The sequence below is a fragment of the Lycium barbarum genome, chromosome 3 (assembly GCF_019175385.1).
Source record: "Lycium barbarum isolate Lr01 chromosome 3, ASM1917538v2, whole genome shotgun sequence".
Lineage (NCBI taxonomy): Eukaryota > Viridiplantae > Streptophyta > Magnoliopsida > Solanales > Solanaceae > Lycium > Lycium barbarum.
In genome coordinates, this window is record NC_083339.1 from 147,318,861 (window position 1) to 147,344,834 (window position 25,974).

Here is a 25,974-nt window from a genome sequence, read left to right on the forward strand (position 1 = left end):
TTTCAACAAAAATAGGATTTTTATGGGTCCAATAGAAATAGGTTTAGAGTTTGAGTTATATTAGGATGTTTTAATGGCAAAAAAAGGTCCAAGTGCAATAAATAATAGGAAAATAATTTAGTCAATTTTTAAATATAAGGAAAATAATTATGTGGTATTTTAAATATTTGGAAAATAGTAAATGACTATTTTGTCAATTGCAGAGTCTTTTAATGAAGGGCAAAAAATTCAATCAAATTGTGCAAATATATCATTTTTTTTAAGTCACATAACGACTTTTTTTTAGTGTATTGTCGGTTCATTTAAAAAAATACATCTGTGATTATTTTCTAGTGAGTTGTCTGATTTGTTTTAAAAAAAATATATATGTGACTTAAAAAATTAAGTCTACCGTTTTTTAAACAAACCAGACCTGGCCCACCAGAAAAAACTATCACAATGCTTTAAAAAATAAGTCTACTAAAAAATGAATAGACTTATTTCTTAAAGCCACGCTATATTTTTTAAATTAAAAACAATCTAAATGATTTTTAAAAAAATATGTCAACAAAAAGGCTATATTTAGTGTCATTTGTGTAACGGCAAGAGTGTATATACATCATTTTTTTAACAAAGGTATATTTGTTCTAAATCGTAAATTTAAGGGGTAAATTTGCATTTTTTCCCACTAAGTATAGTATATTTGGTTTGATTTTGTTTAAACTTAAACAAGAAAATAGGGAGTTAAAAGTGACTTTAAATTAGTAGAGATATATAACAGTGCTTGGGATGTAGTAACTTTTATTATGACTATTATCATAAGCATCCGTTTTAGTGTATTTAGATGTTTCATTTCTACGCGTATGATTACTTTTATTTTTATTTTTTAATTGAAGTGTCATTTTATATGTACCTTTTTCTTTTTGCGGAGAATGAATAATTACGCAATCTTTTTATTTTTTCAATTTTACGAGCCAAGATTTTTTAAGTTTATATTTCAAATGTATAAAGCTAGATAGAAGGAAAGCATAGAGGCACAACAAGGAAGAAGAATGCTTGATTTAATTTCTTTTAATTTATTAGACGTGGATGTGATGTGTCTCTTGTGTCATAACAAGTGAGGAACATATAATATTGAAAATAGGGTCATTTATCAAATGATTCGATTCGATTTTATATATTAACGGTTATATAAATATATTGAATCGATAATCAAACTAATAATATATTCATTATCCATTAGTGATCCTTAACATTTCGATTATTAATTTGATCTACAAAAAAAGAAAAAAAAACCTTCCGCTGGGCAACGACCAAAATACTTCTCTATAAATATTTTTTATATCCCTTCTTGTTTTCATTGTTGATATGTACTGGCTTCAACAATGACAATCTCTAAGCCAGTTTATTGTCTTAAACTTCCACATTAGCATGTGTTACCACAACAAACAACTAATGGATAACCACAATATTTTAGCATCAATTCGGTCTAAGTTATTTCCTTGTTTTTACTTTCAATTAGTTGAGTACATAACATGGTGGATCTCATTTGCCTTTTACTAAAGCGACAACACTATAACCATTCACTGGATAGAAAATTTCAAGTATCATATTATCGATTTAATTATAACAAACTCCAATATATTATAGTCAAACTAATATAACAAACTTCCAACATATTATAGTCAAACGAGATTTAGGAAAGGGAAATAGGAGACTAGGGGTAAATAAAGTCACTTTTATGTAATCAGAGATAAGAAAGTACAACTTATTGAATTGTCATTTAACCGTTAAGTAAACTTATAGAGCCGATAATCAAATTGATAAGCCAATGTGGAGAAATAAAATTATTTGAAAATCGATAAATCAATACTTTTTTTTTTCCGACTTGATTTATCGATTAAACCGAAATTTACACATTCTTAATTGAAAGTGTTTAAAATAAATTGAGGTGTTTTGATGAAAACTCACGGAAAGTAGGGATTCTCGATGACAAAATAGGATAAATACAATAGCATATCCAGTGTAATTTTACGAGTGGGGTCCAGGAATGGTAGAATGTACGCAAAGTCGCAAACTTTACCCATGTCTTGTGAGGTAGAGAGGTTATACCCGATAGACCCTTGGCTCAAGGAAAAACAAATGAAAGCAAATAAATAAAGCTATATAACCCTCAAAGGTGGCTCAGTTGGTTTGAGTATGGCACTTTCAACGGGAGGTCTCAGGTTCGAAACCCTTACATGCACAACAGGGGTTTGTCTTCTGGGTCGAACTCGTCGCTTGAGACTTGCCTAGTGCGATTTAACTCTCCTTTGTAATTTGCGGGCTATTACACAAGAGTGAAGTTTACCATGTGTGCACCCAGAAGGGAGCAGTTGCAGTTCCTATGTCAACCAAAAAAATAAAATGAAATAGAGCTATCTATTTGGCCAGTCAGCCCTTAATTTTTATATGATATACATCAAATTTTTATTATTTTATACAGAATAAATTTTACAGAAAAAATATAAATATTTCATAATTCGTTGATTTTCTTTTATGGCTGTGCAATATGCGGACAAATTTAGTTAGTATATGTATACAAAAACTGAAAGTTAAAATAAAATTGATAAACATTATTTTTGTGTTAAATTAGATTAGTTTTTTATTTTAGGAAAAATTTCAGAGATCTCCCCTCACGTTTTGCTTTGTTTCACTGACCTCCCCTCACGTTTGCAGTATTACGGCTACCTCCCCTATTTTAAATTTTTTGTAATAACTATTTTATTCTATTTATTACTAATGTAAAATAATATATCTAGACAGATTTGCCCTCCCTAAGATCATGTTGTTTTAATTAATTCTTATTTTGTCAATATCTCCTTTCCGGTAAACTGAAAATAAAATACCCCAAAGTACTCTTCAGTCTTCTCATCAACCGAGAGTTCTCTGTTCCTATTCCTCTTCAACCGTCTCCATTGTTCCCATCGTATTTTCTGTAAAAAAAAAAAAGAAACATTTTTTACTGATTGTGCCATCAACAAATAAAAATAATTTACTTGTAATCTTTCTTGTAAGTATATATGTCAAAGTGCTCCTCATGTTTTTGCTTCTAGGAATGAAGTATTCTGATGGGATTTGACAAATTGGGATTAAGAGGTTAAGGTCTCCAAACTGCCTCATCAGTTTAAAGAATGTCTTTTTATCAAAAAATTCATTTAATTTCTGGACTAATTGTTCTTCTCTTATAAGAATTTAATACAATGTTTTTTATATGTATATATGATACGAGCAAGATTTTATGACATTGAGATCACACTAAAGTCAAAGGCTTAATGGGTTTGTTCAGAACCAAGACTGAAGGTTTACTTTGTTGTGTGGAGGTTTAAACTTGGCCCAGCTCCGCCTCTCCTCCAAGTGTTAGTATTTGAGCTACGAAATAACTATATATGTTCTTGCTCGTTAGAACACTTGATAGTGGTCTAGTACTAGAATATCTTTAGAGAATTTATATTGACTATGGTTAGACCTTTTCAATAAAATCCCCATTCCTATAACTTGTTACCCCCGATACAAAGATCTCTATAAGGATAAATTCTCCCTTATGTTATTAGCTAATGAGCTGTTTTGTGTTAGTATACAAACAGGAAGATTAGTCCTCTTCGAGTCCGGAGCCAAAATGACATGTTTTTTGAGCTAATACCCCAAAATAGGATGCCTTTTTTTTTTATACCAAAATGGGTACCCGCAAGCAACACTGTTCCGGTCCGGTATTTGTTGCATTTCGCTACACTTGTAGCGAAATGTAGCAAATATTTTTTTTTTTTTTGCATTTCGTTGGTATATGAACGAAATAGGATTTTTTTTTAATTTCGTTTATTAAAAAACGAAATATGAATTTTTTTTTATTTCGTTCATATAAAAACGAAATACGAATATATATATATTGTATTTCGTTGGTATATGAACGAAATAGGATAATTTTTTTTTTGTATTTCGTTTATAAAAAAACGAAATATGATTTTTTTTTATTTCCTTTATATAAAAACGAAATAGGAAAATATAATTTTTTTTTGTATTTCGTTAGTATATGAACGAAATAGGATTTTTTTTTTTGTATTTCGTTTATATAAAAACAAAATAAGAAAATAATTTTTTTTCGTTTATATAAAAACGAAATAGGAAAATATATATATATATATTTTGTATTTCATTCATATACCAATGAAATAGGATAATTTTTTTTTTTGTATTTCATTTATATAAAAACGAAATAGGAAAATAATTTTTTTTCGTTTATATACCAACGAAATGTTTTGTTCCATTTCGCAGGTATATAACGAAAAACTCTTTTTTTTTTTTTACCGTTTTTCCACCGATAGTTCAGGATCATTTGCGTTAAAAAAAAAAAGGGGGGGTTTTTCGTTGTATACCTGCGAAATGGAACAAAACATTTCGTTGGTATATAAACGAAAAAAAATAAATTATTTTCCTATTTCGTTTTTATATAAATGAAATACAAAAATAAAATAAAAATTATCCTATTTCATTGGTATATGAATGAAATACAAATATATATATATATATATTCCTATTTCGTTTTTATATAAACGAAAAAAAATTATTTTCTTATTTCGTTTTTATATAAACGAAATACAAAAAATAAATAAATTATATTTTCCTATTTCGTTTTTATATAAACGAAATAAAAAAATATTTTCATATTTCGTTTTTTTATAAACGAAATACAAAAAAAAAAATTATCCTATTTCGTTCATATACCAACGAAATACAAAAAAATATATATATATTTTCGTATTTCGTTTTTATATGAACGAAATAAAAAAAAAATATTTCGTTTTTTAATAAACGAAATACAAAAAAAAAAAATCCTATTTCGTTCATATACCAACGAAATGCAAAAATAAAATAAAATTATTTGTTACATTTCGCTACAGGTGTAGCGAAATGCAACAAATCCCGGACCGGAACAGTGTTGCTTGCGGGTATTTCATTGGATAACAAACGAAATACCCATTTTGGTATAAAAAAAAAAGACATCCTATTTTGGGTATTAGCTCCAAAAACATGTCATTTTGGCTCCGGAGTCAGTCCTCTTCAAATTCATGAAATGCTCTATGAAGATTATCATTACATTACCTGGATTCATGAATTGAAGGGCTCTATGAAGATCTACTTCATTGAAATTCATGAATTGAAGTGTCTAATAGAGAATACATCAAAAAAATCCATTAGGAAGGCTCTATGAAGATTATCATTACATTACCTGGAAGTCGCTGAAAATTAAACATCACACATAGACAGAGAACTAAGAAATTTACTTAGCATACATGTACATATAATTCTTAATATTCCTAAGAAATAACTTTTAAAGGATACATTGACAAAATAAGAATTAATTAAAAGAGCATTATCTTTAGGGAGGGTAAAGCAGTCAAGATATATTATTTTTTTATTTGTAATAAATAGAACAAAATAGTTGTTATAAAAAAATTAAAATAAGGGAGGTAGCCGTAATATTGCAAACGTGAGAAAGGTCAGTGAAACGAAACGAAGCAAAACGCGAGGACAGGTCTCTGAAATTTTCCCTTTATTTTAAAACTCCTTTATTAATTTAATTTGACTTTTATTATTAACAAAAATAGAATCGAACCCAACCTATAAGAAGTCCAGCTCGGCGGCAATTTGCCTATCTCCACCATACGAAAAAGCGCAAAGCAGCAGCAGCAGCAGCAGCTAGGGTTTCTTCTCACTATTCAATTTCGTCTAATTTCACAAGCTGTCTACGCCTCTGCTAATTTATCAAAGGTTTTGTTAGGGTTTCTTCTTTTCCCCCCTTTAGGGTTTAGATGAAAAAAAAAAGAAAAGAAAAAGAAATACGAAGTGTAGTTTAGAAATAATTTTGTATTTATTTGCAGGTAGTTAGAGAAAGAAATAATAGGAACCAAAATGGATTATGATGTAGCTGAACAAAACGTTGCCGTTTACGGCGATAACACAGAAGAGATGGAACGAAACGATGAATTAAAGCCTTCAGTTGATGATTCTTCTGCAGGGTTAGTTTTTAGATTAGTACTTTATAGTTTTGAGTCCTTTAGGTTTTAGATAATGACAAAATCACCCCCCTCTTGCATGAGGATGTGGTGAAAAAGTGTTATAACTGCTGGTTTTGCTTGTTGATAGAAAGCTTTTTGTTGGAGGCATTGCTTGGGAGACCAGAGAAGGTATTAATTTTTGATACTGCTAAGTTGTACTTGTTTCTTTTTCTATGTCCCTTTTCACCTGTAAGTGATTGATGTTTTAGCACAGGCTCTTTTTTTGCCGGGTTGTTTTAGCATAGGCTTTGTATACAAATGTGGTGTTGGTCTGGACAAGTATTATTGTTTTATATTCATATATGGATCGATGACCACATATTGAAGTCTAGTTTTTTAATAAAGTTTACTATTTGGACACTGCATAAAAAGTACTATAAGTCCCAATAATTGATAATTTAAAATATTTAAAGGCATATGAAAAGATCGTGGTAAAAGAAAAACTAGTTTTACTCTTGAAATTCGAAAGGTGCCACATAAATTGGGACGGACGGAGTAGTTGTTTACTTACTACAGCTGTCTAATAGTTCTGCCTGTTGATCATTTTGGAATTTGGCTATGATGCAGTGGAAGTTTTGAAACTCTGCTTCTGTTGAAGTTATAATTTCGATTAGGAAGGCGGGAATACGAAAGTTGGCCCTTTGTTCATACTCTCATCTCTTGAGAGCTTTTTTCTTGCCCCACAAATATGAAATGTTCGACTTTTTAAAATCTCACAACTCATACGCATCTTTTTTGATGATTTATTCAACGAAGTCATGAACATATATTTAGCTCCATGCCTCCATCACCAGTTGTAGTTCCCTGGTTCGAATTTTGCAAACATCTTCAATAAATCAGTAAAGCGCTGCAGCCTTTAAGTCATATGCTTCTTTGACATCTAAATTCTGCATTGTTTGAGCTTTCTTGGAACAATTTTCGAGTTGATTCTCTCCTTTGTTTATTGGCTTGTCTCTGTCTTCTTTTGGGTCTGTAATTTATTTAGATGTTTTAAAAAAGACAAACTGTTATTGTTGTATGAATGCACTTTCAAATAGTTTATGTTAGTTGAACTGTGTATACTGTGTCCAGTTTGTCTTTGTTTCCTACTCTTATATCCAATTTTAGCTCTATACTTATTTTGTACATATTATTTTCTCCAGAATCTTTTAGGAAGTATTTCAGCAGGTTCGGAGAGATAACAGATTGTGTAATAATGATGGATAAGATCTCTGGTAGGCCACGGGGATTTGGATTTGTAACATTTGCTGACCCAGAAGTTGCAAATAAGGTTTTAGAGGAAGACCACGTGATAGACGGTAGAACGGTAGGATATTTGCGTGGGAGTGTCTTGTACTGTCATGTTTTATTTGGTTTGTCATCCTCATTTATGGAAGTTTATGTGTTTTAAGTAAATTTTCTGTAATTTGTGGATCAGGTGGAAGTGAAGAGGACAGTACCCAAGGAGGACATGCAAGTCAAAGGAGCTCCAAAAACAAAGAAAATTTTTGTCGGCGGCCTTCCAATATCTTTAACTGAAGGTACCATTGAATACAGTTTCTCATTATCGATGATCTAAAAAAATGATGTTTTAATCTTGTGATTCGTTGCAGATGAGTTGAAGGAATATTTTTCTTCGTATGGCTATGTTCTGGAGCAACAAATCATGCTGGACCGCGAAACTGGTCGATCCCGAGGCTTTGGCTTCGTGACTTTTGATAGTGAAGATGCCGTTGAGAAAGTTTTAAACAATGGCCGTATGCATGAAATCAGTGGCAAACAAGTAAGTCACGCGACTCTGTACTTATCATGATTGATTATCTCTCTGGTGCTTATGTGAAATGAAATGTATACAGTTATTTGACATTTTGATATCTTCAGGTTGAAATTAAGAGGGCTGAGCCAAAAAGAGCTGGTGCTGAACATGCAAATGAGAGCAGGCAGCGTCGTGGTGGAAGTGGTTCTAGATCATACAATGGGTTTGGTGGATCTGAAGGAGGAGGGTTTGGTGGATATGGTGGAAGGATGGGTAGAGGGTATGGCGGCGGATACGGAGGCTATAGTGGTGGCGGTGGCGGCGGAGGATATGGTGGTTATGGAAACATGGGAGCAAGTTATGGCGGAGGTGGTGGCTATGGTGGTTATGGAAACATGGGAGGAGGTTATGGTGGATACGGTTATGGATTTGGGTTTAGTGGACCTATGTATGGAGCAGCTGGGTATGGAGGCGCTAGCTATGGTGCTGCTGGTAGCTATGGTGGTCCCACTGGGTATGCTGGCGGTAGAGGGTATACAAGTGGTGATGATGGTAGCTGGTATGGTGGGGCTAAAGGCTCTGTATCTTTCAATGCTAAAGGGTACGACACTGGTGGTAGCACTGGAGGTGCTAAAGCATATGGGAATGGTGGTGCTGCTGGCGGAAGGTTTCATCCTTACCGGAATTGAGATGAGTCTAATGTTGCAATTGTTTTGACTGGCTCAAGCTAGATGTAAATCGTTGCTGCTGAGATTGTTTTCTTTGTGGCTGATGATTCAGTTAGATGTAATCTGCTTAATTTTTGAGTAAACCATCTGTAGATTGTATTAGCATACTGATCTGAGTGAACTATAACAGTCTCTTGGCTTAAGTTATTTTTCCCTTTCTGTTAAGGTAAGGGGAAGAAGTTGCAAACTTTGTAGTACCGATCTCAAATTTGGATACTGTTGCTTCTACCGACCGGGCCATTCGCTAGTTGGTAAATTAGAGATGTGCTGTACATATTAAAACAACTTTTCATTTTTTCAGAGAAACTATGCAGAAGGCTAGAAGCCATTGTTTTGTGTTTGTTTGTTAGTTCTTAATCGAACTTGGGTATTTCTTGTCCTCGTGTTTGTGTGGGAGATAATCTATGCTCACTATTAGACTAAAATAGTAAGCAGACGTTAGGACTAAAGACTAATTGACATTGAGGTTAAGAAACTAAGTTGAAACATGTTTTGACACGAATTTTTCATGAAAATAATTGACGACTTGTGAGGAAATAAAACGTAAGTTGTTCAATATTTCGCGCAGAAGTTTAGTAGTTGCAAATAATGATAGCTAATCCTGTATTTGCGAATATTAAACTTCATTATAGCCAATGGTATATTAGGCAAAAAATTTAGTGATAGATAAGGCAGAGAAAGAGATAGCAGAATGACAAGTGTCTCACTGATAGACCCTACCCAGTAGTTGTAATTGACAGAGTAGAAAAGCCAGAGAACTTATCTGAGATAAGCATTCAGGCTTAAATCCAGTTGCAGTTTCCAAATCCTATCCGCTGCACTCTTCAGTTCATCTCCAAAGCAGCCATGGCAATGTGCTCCACATTTTGCCCCCGTGTATCAACTCACCTAAATTCCAAACCCTTTTCCTTTTTCCCAGTTAAACATCGCTTCTTTGTTTCAATCAAGGCTCAAGCTTCTGCTTCTACTCCCAAAGGTACTTTCTCTTTTACCTCCTATTTTCACTCCATGTACGTGTTTCTGTTTCTCTAATTGTAGTTTCAGAAATTTATTACTACTAAAGTTACTATTTGATTTTCTTGCAATAAGACATTATATGTGGATGTCAGTTGGATATATCTGAGCGCAATGCTACTCTTTGGTTTGTTTATTCAATTGAGTTTTCCAGAATATAGCGACTGTTGAGGAACCAGCTGGAATTTAAAAAATAAACGTAATTTATGCTTGGCGAAGGTTACAAAAGTGCTTCTTGGCAAAAGCTACTACTTTTAGCTTTTGAAAAATCAGTTTCTGTTACTACTTAAAAATACTTATTTTCCGCCTAAAAGCTTGGTCAAACACCTCTGACTTTCTGAAATAAGCATTTTTGGCTTCCCAAAAGCTTGACCAAACATGCTATTATTATTCCATAAATAAGGTTATCCGCTACACTGGCTGCTACTTCTGGCTGTACTATTGATTATGTAACATTCTAGTAGATGTAGAAAAGAAAGAGGACGACTAATTTAGATATTAGTCTATTTTATTAAGCATATATTATACTCTTCCCTGTTTTATATAAGCTTAAGGAAAGGCCTCTTTCTGTAGCTAGAAAATTGGAAGGTCTTTAAGACTTTAATCAGTGGAAACTGGAAAGTCTTTAGGACTTGCGGATATCCAAAGCAGTGGTATGTAAAAGTTGAATGGGAATATGTTGGATAACATGATGAGCTTTTTGAGTTGATTTATCACGGCTGCATGGTATCGAGGCTATTATGCAAAGCGTTAAATTTTAGCAGTTTTAAAATACTGTAATGTATGTTTTAGCACCAGCAGTTAGTAGCAATAGAAAATTATCAAGGCATTTCTCTTGATCCACACACTTGAAAGGAACAAGAAATTATTCTGGCAGCATAACATCACGTGAAAATTGAAATAGGATGAAATTATTGGTTGTTGAGAACCTGATTTCCTCTTTTAAGGTGTCATTTTGCATTGAGTTATAGGTATCTCTTTCCGATGCTATTTTACAATTGACAGAAATATTAGGTGTTTATTTTGTCTGATTGAAATTTTAGTTTGTCTGCAGATGATGATATTCCAGCAAGCATTGGCTTTCTAGGTCTTGGAATTATGGGCTCCCCAATGGCACAAAATCTCATAAAAGCAGGGTATGTTCCAATTATTGCTTGATAGACTAATTTGATGGATTTCAATGAGCTTTCACTTCGTACACTTCATAAATCACAGGACAGCATGTAGTTAACTTCATACTCATCATTGTTATCGTTCTTTGTTAACCAGCTGAAACAGTCTAAACATGTGGTCTTGTCTGGAATAATGAAACAGAATCTTTATACTTAAATACCTCTTTTTCTGAATAATCGAATTTCAAGCTCTTACAGTTTTATTGTGTTTGTTCTCATGCTGCAGACGTGATGTGACAGTCTGGAATAGGACCAAGAGCAAATGTGAACCCCTTATCTCCTTGGGTGCAAAGTAAGTATATGCCGATTTTGGTTTAAGCTGCAGGCATAAGTTTGTTTGAATTGGAAATCCAGGAAATGTGGGTTTAAACTTATAAGATAACCCAACAGTGAAGTACCCAATGGTAATCTGTGGTAATGCTTGTATGGCCTCGTATGAGATCAGCAAAAGTTTTCTCGATTGTTGTTGCTTCGGGTACTTGAGGATATTTTGCATTTCAAAGTAACTTGAGGTTCTTTTCTACAGATACAAGTCCTCCCCTGAGGAGGTTGCTGCATCTTGTGATGTCACATTTTCCATGCTTGCAGACCCGGAGAGTGCAGTGAGTTTATTTAAGTGCAATTTCTCATGTTTCTGTTTATTTGACATGTCTAGCTAGCATCTAGAAGTATTACCTTATTTTTCCAGCTGGACGTTGCTTGTGGAAAATATGGAGCTGCAAAAGGAATGGGTCCAGGAAAAGGGTATGATTTACTTTCTCTCCTCTGAAATTTTCAAGGTTTGGACGTTTATAATTGTTCTTCTGGGTGACATGTATATAATTCTAATTATTTTACTGTTAGTTATGTGATTGAGTTTGGAAGTGATTCTAGTCAAGAAGTGCAGAAAATGCTTTGTTGATTTTGTTAATTTTAAAATGAATTTTCTTGGGATTCTTTTCCCCGGTGCTTATTATGTGAGATATCTGTCTTAGTTATTTCTGGAAACATGAGGTTTATGATTGTTCATGATGCAAGAAGTTGGAATGAAAAGAAATGCAAAGTTTCCATGCTTTAGGCGGAACTAATTATAAGTTACACCTTTATATAATCTGAATTTTGTGGACCTTGTCATATGTAAAACTGGTGATTTAATCATCCTTGTGATTTAAAATTTTTGTTAGAGTAGATATTGCATTTTATGAACGCAAGTTTCTTTGGGTTGCTTTATCTTGACTCTCATTCAGATCTCTGAATTTCATTTATGCCTTCTCATTCTGTATGGGTAAATGCAGTTACGTAGATGTCTCAACAGTTGATGGTGAAACTTCTAAACTGATCTGTGAACAAATTAGAGCTACTGGAGCTCATTTTTTGGAGGTGAATATTTCTGTCAGTCATTCATTCTGCACACGAAAGCTATAATTCCAGTTTTACGGCGCCACCTTTCTCCCAGGCCAAAGAAAAACCAAATAAGAACAAAATATTGTCTTGTGTGTGTTACCATGTTGAATAATATTCCATGTTTCTTCAATATTCTCGAACAGGCTCCAGTATCAGGGTCCAAGAAGCCAGCAGAAGATGGACAGCTAATATTTCTCACTGCAGGTGAGGCTTTTCCCTTCAATGTACTCGAGTCATAGGCCATGAAATGTGCATTGGTTAGATACTGTTACATGTTTTCAATAATAAACTTTTGTTGTCGTTATACACTTTTAAGTTCTTCCTTATCCGATATATACTCCATATCTACAACAACAACATACCCACAGGTGGGGTCTGGAGAGGGTAGGATGTATGCAGACCTTACCTCTGCCTTTGTGGGGCAGAGGGGCTGTTTCCGAAAGACCCTCGACCCAAAGAAAGGAAAAGAGAAGGAAAGAAGAGAAAAAGAAAGTGAAGGGAACAGAAAAGTACTTCGGAGCAGATACAAAAGGTATAGCAGTAAAATAGCAAGATACAACGCAAATGTTCAACAGATGGTAATGCACATCGAAGAGTAAGAAACTACGTGAGTACTAAATAATATTGCTAATAGCAAGAGGCAAACCAAATGCAACAATAAATAGTAATACACATCGAAGCATGATAGACTACGCGATAACTGAAAAGAAAAATATCTCAATTAAGGGAAAACTTGTAGTTGGAAAAGGAGTTAAAGCAGAAAAGAGATAAAACTGAAATAGCAAGCATCTGAATGTCGCATATGTAAAGCGATTGGTCAAGATGGGGCTAAGCTTTGGGTGGTGAACCTATCTATGGTGATAATTGTATTATGATTTATGTTCTCAACTAGAAGATAACACACCATAACATATGAATCAATTGGGTTATATATCTCCAAGGGATGGGGGTAAAATGTGAGTAGTGTATAAACCTATGGGATGTCATACTTCTATTGTGATTCACAAGTCTAAACTCTCTTCCCCTTCCACCATCACCCTGAGAAGGTGTGCCCTGTACTGGGACTGAAATTTCAACTCATCATCTTGTGAGATAACTCTTAATTCACATTTTATGAAATGTACTATTTTTAAAGAGAAAAAAAAAAAAAAAAAAAAAAGACGGGGCTGTTACTGTATACCTAGAAGCATGAGAACTGGTGTCTAACAAATTTATGAAATTAGCAATCACCCTTCATTTATAATTAGTTTGGATTGCTCAAACTTTGTTTATAGCTGGGATAACCTATTATTTGACAAACAATTGACTTTTAATTTGTCCACATGATACTTCACCTGAAATATAGCCACAGGCAATGCATTTATCTCTCTAATTTTGTCAAAAGCTGTTTAGTCAATTTCTTGAGGCTATCAAGAATTAAGTTAAAACCACGGATGCAAACTTTTCAGGTGATGCCGTGCTGTATGAAAAAGTTGCTACAATATTGGATATCATGGGGAAGGTCTCATTCTGCCTCTTCACTGAGTCTGAGTGATGCAACTCTTTCCACCTTCTAATATTTTCTTCCCTTTATCTCAGTCAAGATTTTACCTTGGTGAAGTTGGTAACGGAGCTGCAATGAAACTCGTTGTCAATATGGTTATGGGAAGGTTCGGCTTCTGAATCCATTTTTATCTCTTCATAGTTTGTTCTATCTAACTAAAACTAATGTCAACGCTCCTTTCACTAAAAAACTGTGCAGTATGATGGCCTCATTTTCTGAAGGATTAGTTCTTAGCGAGAAAGTTGGACTTGATCCAAGTGTATTAGTGGAGGTATTTCCTGATAAAACAAAATCCTTATTTTTTAGGCTGCCCCCCCCCCCCCCCCCCCCCCCCTTGTGAATATGTTTCTTGTATCACTTTATCTTCTAAATGGTTTATAAATTATCTTGCACGATTTTCTGTTATTTGCCTAGTCGCAAATAACCCGTCTAATGAAGAGAACAATATAACGAGATGCATGTTTGTGCTCTTTAGGGATTCTGAACTGGATATCTGTAGGATGGTAAATGTTGATAACATCCTGAAAAATTATCTTTTTGGATTTCTGAGGAAGAATGGAATTCGACATTGATTAAAAGTTGTTGAAAATTTACCTTTATTGGGATACGATTAAGCCAGCAGTAAATACAAAAAGGGAAACAAAGGGGAAAGGTTATGTCCACGATCAATTCGATTTGCTGAAAACTGATACTTAAAGGATATTGAGTAGCATCCTGTGAGGCTGTTGAGTGTGGAAAAGTTATAGAGATGGCTACTTAGTGAAAAGTCTGCACTGGCTTATTAATAGCTCCCCGAGTTCCTGAGCAATGCATGGTGTGAAAATGATTTAAATAGATAAATTGTGCCTGAGGAAAAGTAAAATGAGAACGCCTAAGATGAATCCTTAATTCACTTGCTGATGTAAAATCAGCTCATCTTTGTTTGAGTTGCAAGTACTCACAATTTAATGCAGGGTGAAGACTTTCCGGCTTTCTTTTTCCTCTTTATATGCAAGGAGAACTTTTTTGAGAAATTTGTCGTCTCAATGACATACCCGAGGGATTTCCTAGTATAAGATTCTCGCAAGATGCATTGAATCTAGAAATATGTCTAATATCTGTTGCTAAGTTTTGCTCCATGGTTTATGCACAGGTGATCTCGCAAGGTGCTATTAGTGCCCCAATGTATGCCCTTAAAGGTCCTTCAATGGTTAAATCTTCGTATCCGACAGCGTTTCCTCTGAAGCATCAGCAAAAGGTTTTCTAGCATTCCAAGACTCTCTACTGTATGCAAAGTAAATGTTGTCTTCTAACCAAAAAATATGATTTCCTCAGGACCTTCGTCTAGCTCTGGGTTTGGCTGAATCTGTTTCACAACCCATTCCAATTGCTGCAGCAACTAATGAACTTTACAAGGTAGCAAAATCTCATGGACTGAGTGACCAGGACTTCTCTGCAGTAATTGAAGCGTTGAAAGTGAAATTGCAACAGTAAACATAAAAGTAGTCTTTCCCGGTGACCAGAGGCATTTTGTATTGTAGAGCTCGCGTACAATATATCCACCATGATGCGGCGAATCTTTAGGTTCACAACTATTGTTTTCATTGTTAACCCATTTCAAAGGGTTTTACATGTATACCTCCTTTCACCCTTTTAAAAATCTTTCTGGCTATTGTTCAAACAACTGGAATGTCTTTATTTGAATTGGTGCCTTTTGCACGTACTCGGATGGTGGCACTTGAGTACTTTCTATTCATGTTCTTTTAGAAGCTTTTAACTACAACAGTCAACAGTAAATCTCACTCTGTCGGCAGAAATGCCTGTCATTCCTCAACACAACACGATTCTGATTAAGTACCTCATATGCTCCCATGCTTAGTGTTATTGTCATATCTAGTCTAGATAATATTTGTATATCAGTAGGAAAACGTTGGGAATACATAAGAACTCAAATTAGTGAATATCATAATGAAGTGGTTTAAAAATAACCTCAACTAACTTGGGATCTAAACATAACAATATTATTATCATCTTCAAATTACATGTCATATTTGCTACTAAAAAGTGGGGCAATTGATTATAGAGATGGTTGAGAAGCTGGTGGAGCAGTTGGAATTTTTAAGCACTTGTATGATTTTCACTACTGGTATGGTCTACACGCCTTTCCCCATACCTGCTCTTGCTTCCCCCAAAAGGGGAAATAAATAAAGGAAGGAGTTGGTTGGTGAACAGAGTTCCAAATAATTATGCGCTGATCGCAGGTAACAGGTACCTCATCTAACTAGTTGAGGTGTATGTAAGCTGCCCGAACACTACAATCAAAAATAGCAAAAAATAAAGAAAGGAGGAATAATAAAACAATCACTTTGGCCTTTGTGACAGGCTTACCAATTACCATGGTTGAAACAGCAGGGATCTTTTTGGTTTAAAAAATTAAAACTTTGATGGTTTCAATGGATCCGTCAAACTAATCGATTGCACGTTGTATGCTAGTATATTTTCTCTCTGAATATTCTATTTCTGACATTTATCTACGTTAACCACTCTTTTCTTTTAGGATTTTGGGTCCTCTGTCAGATAATATTCAGAAGTGAATTAATAAATTCAGAAGCTACATAACTTTCTTATAAACACAAACATTTCGGAAGTCTATGAAAAATTGTTGGTTTTCTTTTTTAAAAAATTTCGAGAGTTCCATCTTTACGATAGAGGAGTTAGGCATGACTCTAATCTGTATATTTACTAAAAATTATAATTACATGGAGGATGACATAAACCTTAGCCTCAATAACTTTGGAGATGTTAGCTATGGCCAACATATTACATAATTGTATGCAAAATCTTAGTACAAGTTGATCAATAGAGACTCTGTTAGTCCTAGAGTAATATGTAGCGCCATATGGAAAATTGGTTTAGAAAACATAAATTGTTGATTGGGCAAATAGCGAATATGAACCCTTTTCCCGCTTTTCAAAGATCTGATTGCCAGATCGAAAGTAGTACTTGTACAGCTAAAAGATCAAATCAACTTTGACATAAGAATTTCCATTTGAAATGAAATGGTGGGTCTAAGGATTTAATTTCAAACAAAAGTTAATAAAAGAAAGGACGGCAGGACAAGAATAGTAGTAATGGTGAGATCCAAAGGACAAGGAAAGCTATGTGCTAAATGCTAATAAAGGAGTTTGTACTGGGGTGGGCATAAATACCAGAAATCAAAAAATCGAACCGAACCGAATCGAATGAATTCGGTTTTTCGGTGTTTCGGTTCGGTTTCAGTTTTTTTAAATAGCAAATTCGGTGTTCGGAATTCGAAATACTATTAAATGAAACATTGCATAATTCAACATAGTTTATCTATTCTTTACAGTAAATTCATTTTCACAATTGTAAATAGGTGTTTGGATATGAATTTGATGATATTTGAAAAAAATAGTATTTGAAAATTTAAGTTGTCTTTGCATATGTATTTCGTTTGAAATAATGATGCCGTTTTGTAAGAGAGAAAAGAATTACTTAAAAACGTGTTTAGAACCAATTTTTCAAACGTAAGAATTTAACTTTTTGACTACAACTGTATAACCAAATAATTTTTTGGAAACAAAAGTTTTTTTTTTTTTTAAAACCTCTATAATGACACATATGTGTATAAGAAACGCTTAAAGGTGTTATAAATGTATTAGATAACTTTATTCTATTTTTCTTCTTCTCACTCCATGTTGATGCTTGGATTCCTTTTCCAGGTATCTCTTCTTTTCTAGTCCAAAACAATACTCTATCCTCTATTCCTTTTAAACGATTTTATCTCAACTTTTCTAGCTAATGTAGACAAATGTTCTATTACCATACGTATTAAAATTTCAATTGTAATTCGACGTACTAACAAACTACTTCCCTTTCCATATTAAAATTCTAGTTAATATATAGACATACTATTAACCATTTTGCTTTTTCATATCCAAATTATTCATTGGAATACTTTTTGCTGATTCAAATCAAATTTATTACAGTAGTTAAAGCAATCTACTTTTAATAATCATGCGGGTCAAATTAACTTTATTTGACCAAGTAATTAGTATTGCTAATTGCACCTAAGACAACGTTGGAATTAAAAGTAGGGAGTTGCATCATAAATATATAGTACTCTGTTTTTGTTGCTGATTAATTAAGAAAGTCGCATAAGGAGATTATGTAAATGCCATTTACAGTAAGATTATTGAAAGGCTAAGCATCATTCATCCATAAGTGGGGCCTACAGAAAATAATTTGCAAATTACAGGAGGCTACGTTGCTAATTACTTGTACATTCGTCTGTTTATTATGATACTATTAGTTCTCGGTGCCAATTCACGCTCTTTGATACTGCGTGGCAGGCAACGCACGTCGCCAATTTCAAAATCATTGCCCCCCGCGATGGCTCCCATCTTCTCCTATTATTGTCTTTGATGACTTTTCATGTAAGTGAATGAATTCACAAGAAATTTGTTTCATTCAATTATTGCGAATTCAAAATTCAAGAATTGAGATCCGGTTACTTTGACTCTACAAAAAATAAAAATAAAAAATCAAGATATAAGAGGGCAAGTGTTTTTTTTTTTTTTTTTTTGTGAACTAGACACTACAGCATTAAAATTTATGGCATTGGAGCCATTGAGTTGTTCTGGGTTGTCACCCATTTGAGCATTACATAACAAAACATTTCTGATAGCATGTCTGCCCAAAACACACTTCTTACAAACATAGGAGGAACTACTAGGATGGTTGTCCTACCAAAAAGTTGTTGCTTCCCACCTTTCTTAGCCAAAAGATCTGCAAACTTGTTTTGTTCCTGATAGCTATGCCTTAGCACCGGATGTCTCAGCTCTCTCATTAAGCACCTGCATTAAATCAGTGATTTCCAGAGGCATTAGACCTTGTTCCAATGCAATTCTGAGTCCCTGCATAATAGTTGTTAGTTCAACAAGATCGTTAGTGGTGTGTGGAAGACCTTTCATGTAGCCCAAGACCCAGTTAGAGGCATTTAGAGTTTATGTATGGATACATCGAATTGATTAAATTAGTTGTTCTTTTCGTATTCTATTATTATTAGATGATCTTCTTAAATCCTTTTATGAGGGTCGGTTACTATTAGTTCTTTAATTCCCTATCATATAAAGACGATACATACATTTTAGGTACAGATACTTCTATCCAACTTGATAAATGTTCATTTATATAACTGACGTTACAATTTAAGATTGTATTCCTTAATTTGATACAAAAAGATTACTTGCATATTAATCATTCATCTAGAATATTTCACTTTTGCCAAAAACTCATAATATATTCATGATGTTATATGTCAAGATTCTTGTTTCTTAATGTTACGATGTTATTCTATATTGTAATATAAAGTAATTAGAATAGACAACTTTCATAAACTTAGTTATGCCCCACAATCATACAAATAAAGAAAATAAATTAATTTTCTGCAATTAAATATTTTAACTAATTTTAGAGCAAGTTAGATTTTCTCCAAAGTTGTTATACTTTCCACCTCAATGGTTTGTCTTAATTTTGGAAAGTTTCAAACATTTAAAGAAGAGAACCGATTGAAATATAACTCCAACACATTCTACCCCGTTTGGCCATAAATACCAAAAATAGATTCACTTTTTTTTGGAATTTTTGAAGTTGGAGTTGTGTTTGGCCATAGTTTTTGAAATTGTAGTTTTTGGTGAAATATAGTGTAAAAAAGTGAAAAAAAATTTGAAAAACAAGTTTTTCTTGTTTTTGGTATTCCGGAATACAACTCCGGAGTTGTATTTCGAATATTCATGGCCAAACGTCTAAAAATAAAAAAAGTGAAAAAAATTTCCGAAAAAAAGTAAATAATTTTTATGGCCAAACGGCTACTTAGCAATGCACTTCGGGTTACTTTGTTTTTTTCTTTTCTCCACGCCACATGTGGTTCATTTCACCTTAGTTATTTGGTATATTAATTTTAACATATACTCCCTCTATCTTGTATTATCTGTCGTCGATATTAGGAATAATTGTCTCAAATTATGTATCATTTTAGAAGTTCAAGACAGAATTAATTATTTTTTTCTCCATTTTATCCTTAGCAGAATATTATTATTAATGAAGATGACACATAAAATAAACATTTGATGGAGAGAGATTATAACTTAGACATATATAAGGATAAAGTCAATCAAATATCTATTCTAATGTAGTAATTTTTCAAGGGCCGTGTAAAATAAAAGAACAACAAATAATTTGAGACGAAGAGATTGCAATTTTCAAGTTGAAGGTTATACAAACTCAACCAAAAAGAGGGACATTAATTCTTCCCTTCGGCTCTTAGAGCCTGTTTGGATGGGCTTAAGAAAACCAGCTTATAAGCTGCTTTAGGAAAGCTAAACCAAATGGGTTCAATTATTTTTTTGAATTTATTTTAAGCATAAAATGACTTTAAGCTGGCCAGCCAACTTATAAGCCAATCCAAACGGGCTCTTAATTAGTAAAGTAGTTGTAAGTAACGCGTTTGAATGAGAATAAGATTTCTTATAGATTTATAAGCTTGAAAATTCATAACTCTTCCTTCCTCACGGTACCCCATTCAAGAAACAAGCCATTTTCTTTCTCTCTCTAAAACATCTCCGTTGGTACAGGACAGGACAGGCATATCCATTCTTGAAAACTTCTCTCTAGGGTTTTGAATTTCATCCCTGTAGCACATAAAAGTCATCCTCCTTCATCATCACAAATCAGAAAAATAAAAATAAAAAAATGACTACTACTTCTGCGGTGAAAAACAATTTCTTACCACCGGACCTTGTATCCAATCTTCAAGAAGTTCTTCTCAATAGAAAAGGCGGTGGCCCGGCCCAATCGAATCCCGAAAACGGCGACGTTTCCTCAACTCAGCCTTCGTCTTCCGACACGGTTCCCGATGATGACGTCACCGACAGCACAAACACAAAGCCAGTTGTATTGGTTACGAATGGTGATGGGATTGAATCGACGGGTCTTACTTGTCTTGTTGATGCTCTTGTTCGTCAAGGCTTATGTAATGTTAACGTTTGCGCTCCCCAATCGTGAGTTTTCTATATATTCCCTCCATTAACACTTTTTTTTTTTTTTTTGTGTGTGTGCGTGTGCCGTTTATTTTTAAATTCTATAGTGTGTGTAGAGCTAATTATGTGTTGAAGTTTGAATGTGGACCCTTGAATCAACTTTGCGAGTGCCTTTTAATCTGTGCTAAAAACCAACATATCCGGATTTTATTTTGAACTTATGTTCCTTTTTTGTATTTGACCTGCTTTGTTCTGAGCCGAGGGTCTATCTGAAACAGCCCTCTACCTCCCAAGGTGAATAATTCTCATGGCCAAACGGCTCCTAATTTGAATGATTTTGAAGATATTTATATATCCGCTACTGTAGAGGTAAATCGATTGGGGCTAATCTGTTACTCTAAGAGAAACCATTGCAGTTACTTTGACTGACATTCACGGTGCTACTGCTTATGAAGTTTAGTTTATGATTTTAGTGTCGTTAATTTTTAAATTCTTTAGTGTGTGTTCAACTGATTTTGTGTTGATGTTTGAATGTGGACTGTCGAGTTAGCTTTGCGAGTGCCTTTTATTTGAGCTAAAAAGCAACATATCCGAGATTGTTGAATTTATTTTGTGGTTAAATCATATCTGCTATTGTAGAGATAAATCGGTGGCGGGCCACTCTTTTACTCTTAAAGAAACCATTGCAGTTACTCCGACTGAAATTCATGGTGCTACTGCTTATGAAGTATCTGGTACGAACACACATTTATTGAAGTATTATTCTGATTCTTCTTTTGTTGAAGAGTTTGCCGCACATATTGACTCTACCTTGTAGAACAGTTTGTATGTTTAGAATTCTATACCATATTCTAGCTTTAGCAGTGTTATGCTTCTTGGATTTAATGTGCTTTCAGGGACTCCCGTAGATTGTGTGTCATTAGCCTTGTCTGGGGCACTCTTTTCCTGGTCGAAGCCGGTCCTGGTACTATTAGGCACCCTTTCTATTGTATATCATTTTCTAAAAAAAAATTGTTTTAGTATTGCTAATCTGCTCTAATATTTCTTCCCCTTTGGATGTTTAGGTAATAAGTGGAATCAACAGGGGTTCAAGTTGTGGCCACAATATGTAAGTACCATATTCTTTGTTAGTTACGTATATATGTATTGCTTGAAACTCTTTAGTCACTAAGTATTCAAGCTGTTGATTGAAGGTTTCTTGCACCTGTATTTCTTTTGTTTTTGTCTCCTTAGGAATATGTAATTATGTGTATTACTTCACTCTCCAGGTTTTACTCAGGTGTCGTAGCTGGTGCTAGGGAGGCATTGTTTAACGGTGTTCCATCCATATCGATATCACTTGACTGGTACTTACAACCTTTCATTTTTGATCAACTGAGTTTTTGTTAGTTTTTGTTGTTCTTAATTAATAGTGAGTTTTCAATAATCTATTTTAGGACGAATGATGAAAGTCAAGAAAGTGATTTCAAGGATGCCGTGAGTGTTTGCTTACCATTGATAAATGCAGCCATCAGAGATATAGAAAAGGGAGCATTTCCTAAAAGTTGCTTGTTGCATATTGGAGTTCCGAAATCTCCTCTGACAAACAAGGTCTGTTATATGCTCCTCTATCTCAACTGCACCTCCATTGGAAAAAAGAAAAGAAATAAGTGAATGAAATCCACTGTAGTTGGCATGAACTCTGCTTTTTCATTTCTCAACGCTGGAATCTTAAATTTGCATAACTTGTTCAAAATATTAGTCGGGGCTTTCTGTTATTTCTATATAATAGCAGTGAGATTTGGCTTAGAGGGGAATCTGTGGTGATTAGAGGTTATGTAGGGGATAAGCTACAAGATAATAAAATGTCTACCTTAGAATTTTATTAGTTTTTTAATGAAGTTTGAAGATTCCACATAAAAGATACAGTTTAAACTGTTATACTCCATCTAATATGCCATCGACACGCCATATAAAATTGTTGCTTAATGTATCACACCTATGTCTTCCTATAGTAGTTTACCCCAAGACAGTCATTCTTTTACCGACTCCAGTTTCCAGAAAGGAAAATGAATCAAACATATCCTTTCAAATTGTGAAAAATTAAGATCAGTCATACCTTCACCAATGGTTGCCAAAGTACACTTCCTTTGCTTTTGCTGATTGTATTTTCTTCATGCATCAAACAACAGATATATCATTTTGAAACCTCTACTTGACAGGGATTTAAATTGACCAAGCAAAGTCTTTGGAGCTCTAAGCTTTGTTGGCAAGCTAAATCATCCACCAGAAATCTTGCTGCTGGACGTTTTCTTCCAAAGCAACTAAACCTTGGGATGCAGCTTGCACAACTAGGTCGAGATGCTTCTGCAGCAGTGAGTATATGACACTGTATCTGGCATAATTGCTCCTTTGTATAATTTAGTAGCCTAATAACTGCATGGTGGGACAAAAGGGATTGGGAGGGGTCTGTTATTCTCACTTGGACATCATCACACCTCTGCCTTCTTATTTTTTCTCAGGGTGCTGCTCGCAAATTAGCTACGCAGAGAAAGAATATAGAGGTCGTTGAGTCTGTTGGTATAGCAGGAAAATCTGATCCCGACAGGAAAGTCAAGTACTTCAGATTGGAGGTAAGAGTCCTTTTTTCACAACGTAGTATCTAAATGCTGTCCTGGATGAGTACATAGGGTTAGTTGGATTTTTAATTGAAACTGCACAATGTAACATCGTAATTTCTCTCTGAGGAAGTGATCATTGATTTCTTGCTAATTTCATTTCCATATATATGCCAAGTGTTTATCATGTTGATGATAAAACATGCTTCTACTGCTGATGTCTTCAAATGCTGCAAAATTGTTGTTTACAGTTATACGGCCAATTGCACCAGCATTCCTTCTGCTACCCTTTCATTGCTCTCCACAATCCAATCCCTGCCTTTTTTAATAACTTGGTACCAACTAGGTTTATTTTGTTCTCTTATCACCTTTGTTGGTTATTTGCACTGCAGTTGCTTGACAAGAAGCAGGAAGAAGAAGACGAGGCTTTAGATTTTAGAGCTCTTGAAAATGGATTTGTAAGTTCATTTCTGCCATTCTTGATATGATTTTCTTTCTTCTACGTTGCACTTATTCTGTTTCAAACAGGGAAGTTGAGTCTGCTTAAAGGATGAGAACTCTGTGTTCGGAGTGTTATTATTCTCTTTCCTTGTAGACACATGCAACATTTGAACTTATCTTATTTGTTTAGGATCAGCTTAGATTATGCCATCCACCACTGTAGTAGAAGCACTATTTTCAGCACTCTTGACGGTGGATCTTTTTGTGCTCTTTCAGGTGGCTGTTACTCCAGTCTCTCTTGTGACGCACGTGGAAACAGATGTTCATGCAGCTGCATCTGAGTGGATTTCTTCTGCATTAGAAGTGGAACAATGAAAGATGAGCCACTATTCACTACTTTTTTTATTGTATATCTTTAGATGACTTTGTTCTGGTCATATTGCTAAATTTACACGGGCCATAGTTGTGATGCCTCGATTATTTATTTGGTTTTTAATTATTTAATTCAACCTTTTGATTTGTGTCACGTGAAGCTAATGCTTCCGCTGTTGATTTAAAAGGCCAGCATGTTGTAAAAGTGCCATACTTTTTTGCTTGGTACCACAAAATTGTGTTTTTAGGTTGCGTTGGGTTTTTATTGAGCAAATTGTGTTGTTAGACAGGATGGTCTAACTTGTAAATTGGAAATGGCCAGATGAAATAGTGGAATGCTGTTGTCTGTTTGTAATGGAGTTTGATTGTCTTTTTTCTTTCGAGCTTCTTTTAATTCATTTTCGAACAGTTGGAAGTTGGACAACGTTTTAAAATCTGAATACCGTGAGAAACCAGAAAAGAATACCCCAGTACCAAACCTCAGTTGAGTTTTCCATGGGCGTTTCCATGGGCTCAAACATGATATAAGTGGGGCAATTCGCACGAATGCCCTTATTTTGGGGTGGTCTTTAATTTTTGTCCCTCAAATTTGAAATCATTAACTTTTGCCCTGCGCTAAAATCTCTTGGTTTCAGGTTCGAGTTCCCGCTCAGTCAAAAATTAAAAATAAATTCGCAAGGTAAAGTTTTGATTCGCAAGATAGAATTTTGCCAGACTCTACCTTAAGGTAGAATTTTACATGTAAAAATTTGCCTTATATCCAAAACTCTGCCCGGAGGTAGAGTTTTGCATGCAAAATTCTACCTCAAGGCAGAGCTTTGCAAAACTCTACCCTTACATGCAAAATTTTGTCTTGCAAATCCAAACTTCTGCCTTGCGATATTTTTTTTTAACTGAGCTGGGGTTCGAACCTAGAACCTTGAGTATTAGGCGAAGGCCAAAAATTAAAAACCACCAATTTGAGGGACAAAAATAAAAGACTAGTGCTTTTGAAGGACAGTCCGTGTAAAAAAAAAAGATATAATTGCACGGTTTGTTCGTCAAATGGGCTGGTCTCTCATTTTTATCCATCAAATGGGCTGGTCTTTATTCTTCAAAATTGAATTTATGCTTAGCGGGACAAAAGTTCTTAAGGGCTCGGGGCGTAACTTGTGGGTTATTATGATGCGAGAATATAACTTTATGCCCCGTGAAAAAGTTGTGTGCATCATGGAGCAAAAATTAAAGACGAGCACAAAATAGGGCCAAAAGTACAAATGGCCCCTCACACATTAGTTAGATTTGAGAGGTCCAAGACTAAGAGCCTGTTTGGATGGGCTTATGCCTATAAGATGTTTGCAGCTTATAAGCTAAAAAAAATAAGTTGGGTAGTCTAACTTATTTTTTTTGGCTTATAAGCTGTTTTCAGTTTATAAGCTGCTTTAGATAAGCTAAGTCAAATGGGCCCAATTATTTTTTTGAGCTTATTTTAAGCACAAAATGACTTTAAGCTGGCCAGCCAAACACTCAAAAAAGCTAAAAACAGCTTATAAGCCAATCCAAACGGGCTCTAAGGCCTGATGCAGGACTCTGTCATAATTTTACTTTTTTGTGCTCAGATTGCCCTTCATTTGGGGTGGTCTTTAATTTTTGCCCGTCAAATTGGTGGTCTTTAAGTTTTACGCCTCGCCTAACATCCCGAGGTTATGGGTTCGAACCCCAGCTTAGTAAAAAATAAATAAATTCACAAGGCAGAATTTCGCCAGGCAGACTTTGCAAAATTCTGCCTCAAGGCAGAATTGAGAATTTTTACAAATCTGCCCAGCGAAATTCTGCCTTAAGGCAGAATTTGGGCCTCACAGGCAGAATTTGCATGGGCAGAAATTCTGCCTGTGC

The 25,974-nt window shown here is 34.4% G+C and overlaps 3 protein-coding genes across 5 annotated transcripts; all 3 read left to right on the plus strand.

Annotated features, from left to right (window-relative positions):
* The first annotated feature begins 5,622 nt into the window (after positions 1 to 5,622).
* On the plus strand, positions 5,623 to 8,877 carry LOC132633479 (uncharacterized). Of its 2 annotated transcripts, none has more exons than XM_060349924.1 (7): positions 5,623 to 5,776; positions 5,896 to 6,035; positions 6,163 to 6,203; positions 7,217 to 7,380; positions 7,492 to 7,594; positions 7,667 to 7,836; positions 7,935 to 8,877. In XM_060349924.1, the coding sequence occupies exons 2-7, from the start codon at positions 5,929 to 5,931 to the stop codon at positions 8,496 to 8,498; spliced, it is 1,149 nt and encodes a 382-aa protein (XP_060205907.1). In that variant the 5' UTR covers positions 5,623 to 5,776; positions 5,896 to 5,928; the 3' UTR covers positions 8,499 to 8,877. The 2 variants fall into 2 exon arrangements, with proteins under 2 accessions (XP_060205907.1, XP_060205906.1); XM_060349923.1 differs by having other exon boundaries at positions 5,631 to 5,787; positions 5,898 to 6,035.
* Positions 8,878 to 9,226: 349 nt separating this feature from the next.
* LOC132633480 (glyoxylate/succinic semialdehyde reductase 2, chloroplastic) lies at positions 9,227 to 15,351 on the plus strand. Of its 2 annotated transcripts, none has more exons than XM_060349925.1 (12): positions 9,227 to 9,513; positions 10,606 to 10,687; positions 10,950 to 11,015; positions 11,250 to 11,325; positions 11,412 to 11,467; positions 11,998 to 12,082; positions 12,250 to 12,310; positions 13,555 to 13,607; positions 13,685 to 13,755; positions 13,848 to 13,920; positions 14,782 to 14,886; positions 14,964 to 15,351. In XM_060349925.1, exons 1-12 carry the CDS (start codon positions 9,384 to 9,386, stop codon positions 15,120 to 15,122), a joined length of 1,017 nt encoding a protein of 338 aa, XP_060205908.1. In that variant the 5' UTR covers positions 9,227 to 9,383; the 3' UTR covers positions 15,123 to 15,351. The 2 variants fall into 2 exon arrangements, with proteins under 2 accessions (XP_060205908.1, XP_060205909.1); XM_060349926.1 differs by having other exon boundaries at positions 9,374 to 9,513; positions 10,595 to 10,687.
* Positions 15,352 to 20,205: 4,854 nt separating this feature from the next.
* On the plus strand, positions 20,206 to 24,449 carry LOC132633481 (uncharacterized). The gene is made up of 10 exons (XM_060349927.1): positions 20,206 to 20,710; positions 21,329 to 21,423; positions 21,586 to 21,653; positions 21,754 to 21,797; positions 21,958 to 22,035; positions 22,126 to 22,279; positions 22,891 to 23,043; positions 23,191 to 23,301; positions 23,679 to 23,744; positions 24,004 to 24,449. Exons 1-10 carry the CDS (start codon positions 20,403 to 20,405, stop codon positions 24,100 to 24,102), a joined length of 1,176 nt encoding a protein of 391 aa, XP_060205910.1. The 5' UTR covers positions 20,206 to 20,402; the 3' UTR covers positions 24,103 to 24,449.
* The last annotated feature ends 1,525 nt before the right edge of the window (positions 24,450 to 25,974 follow it).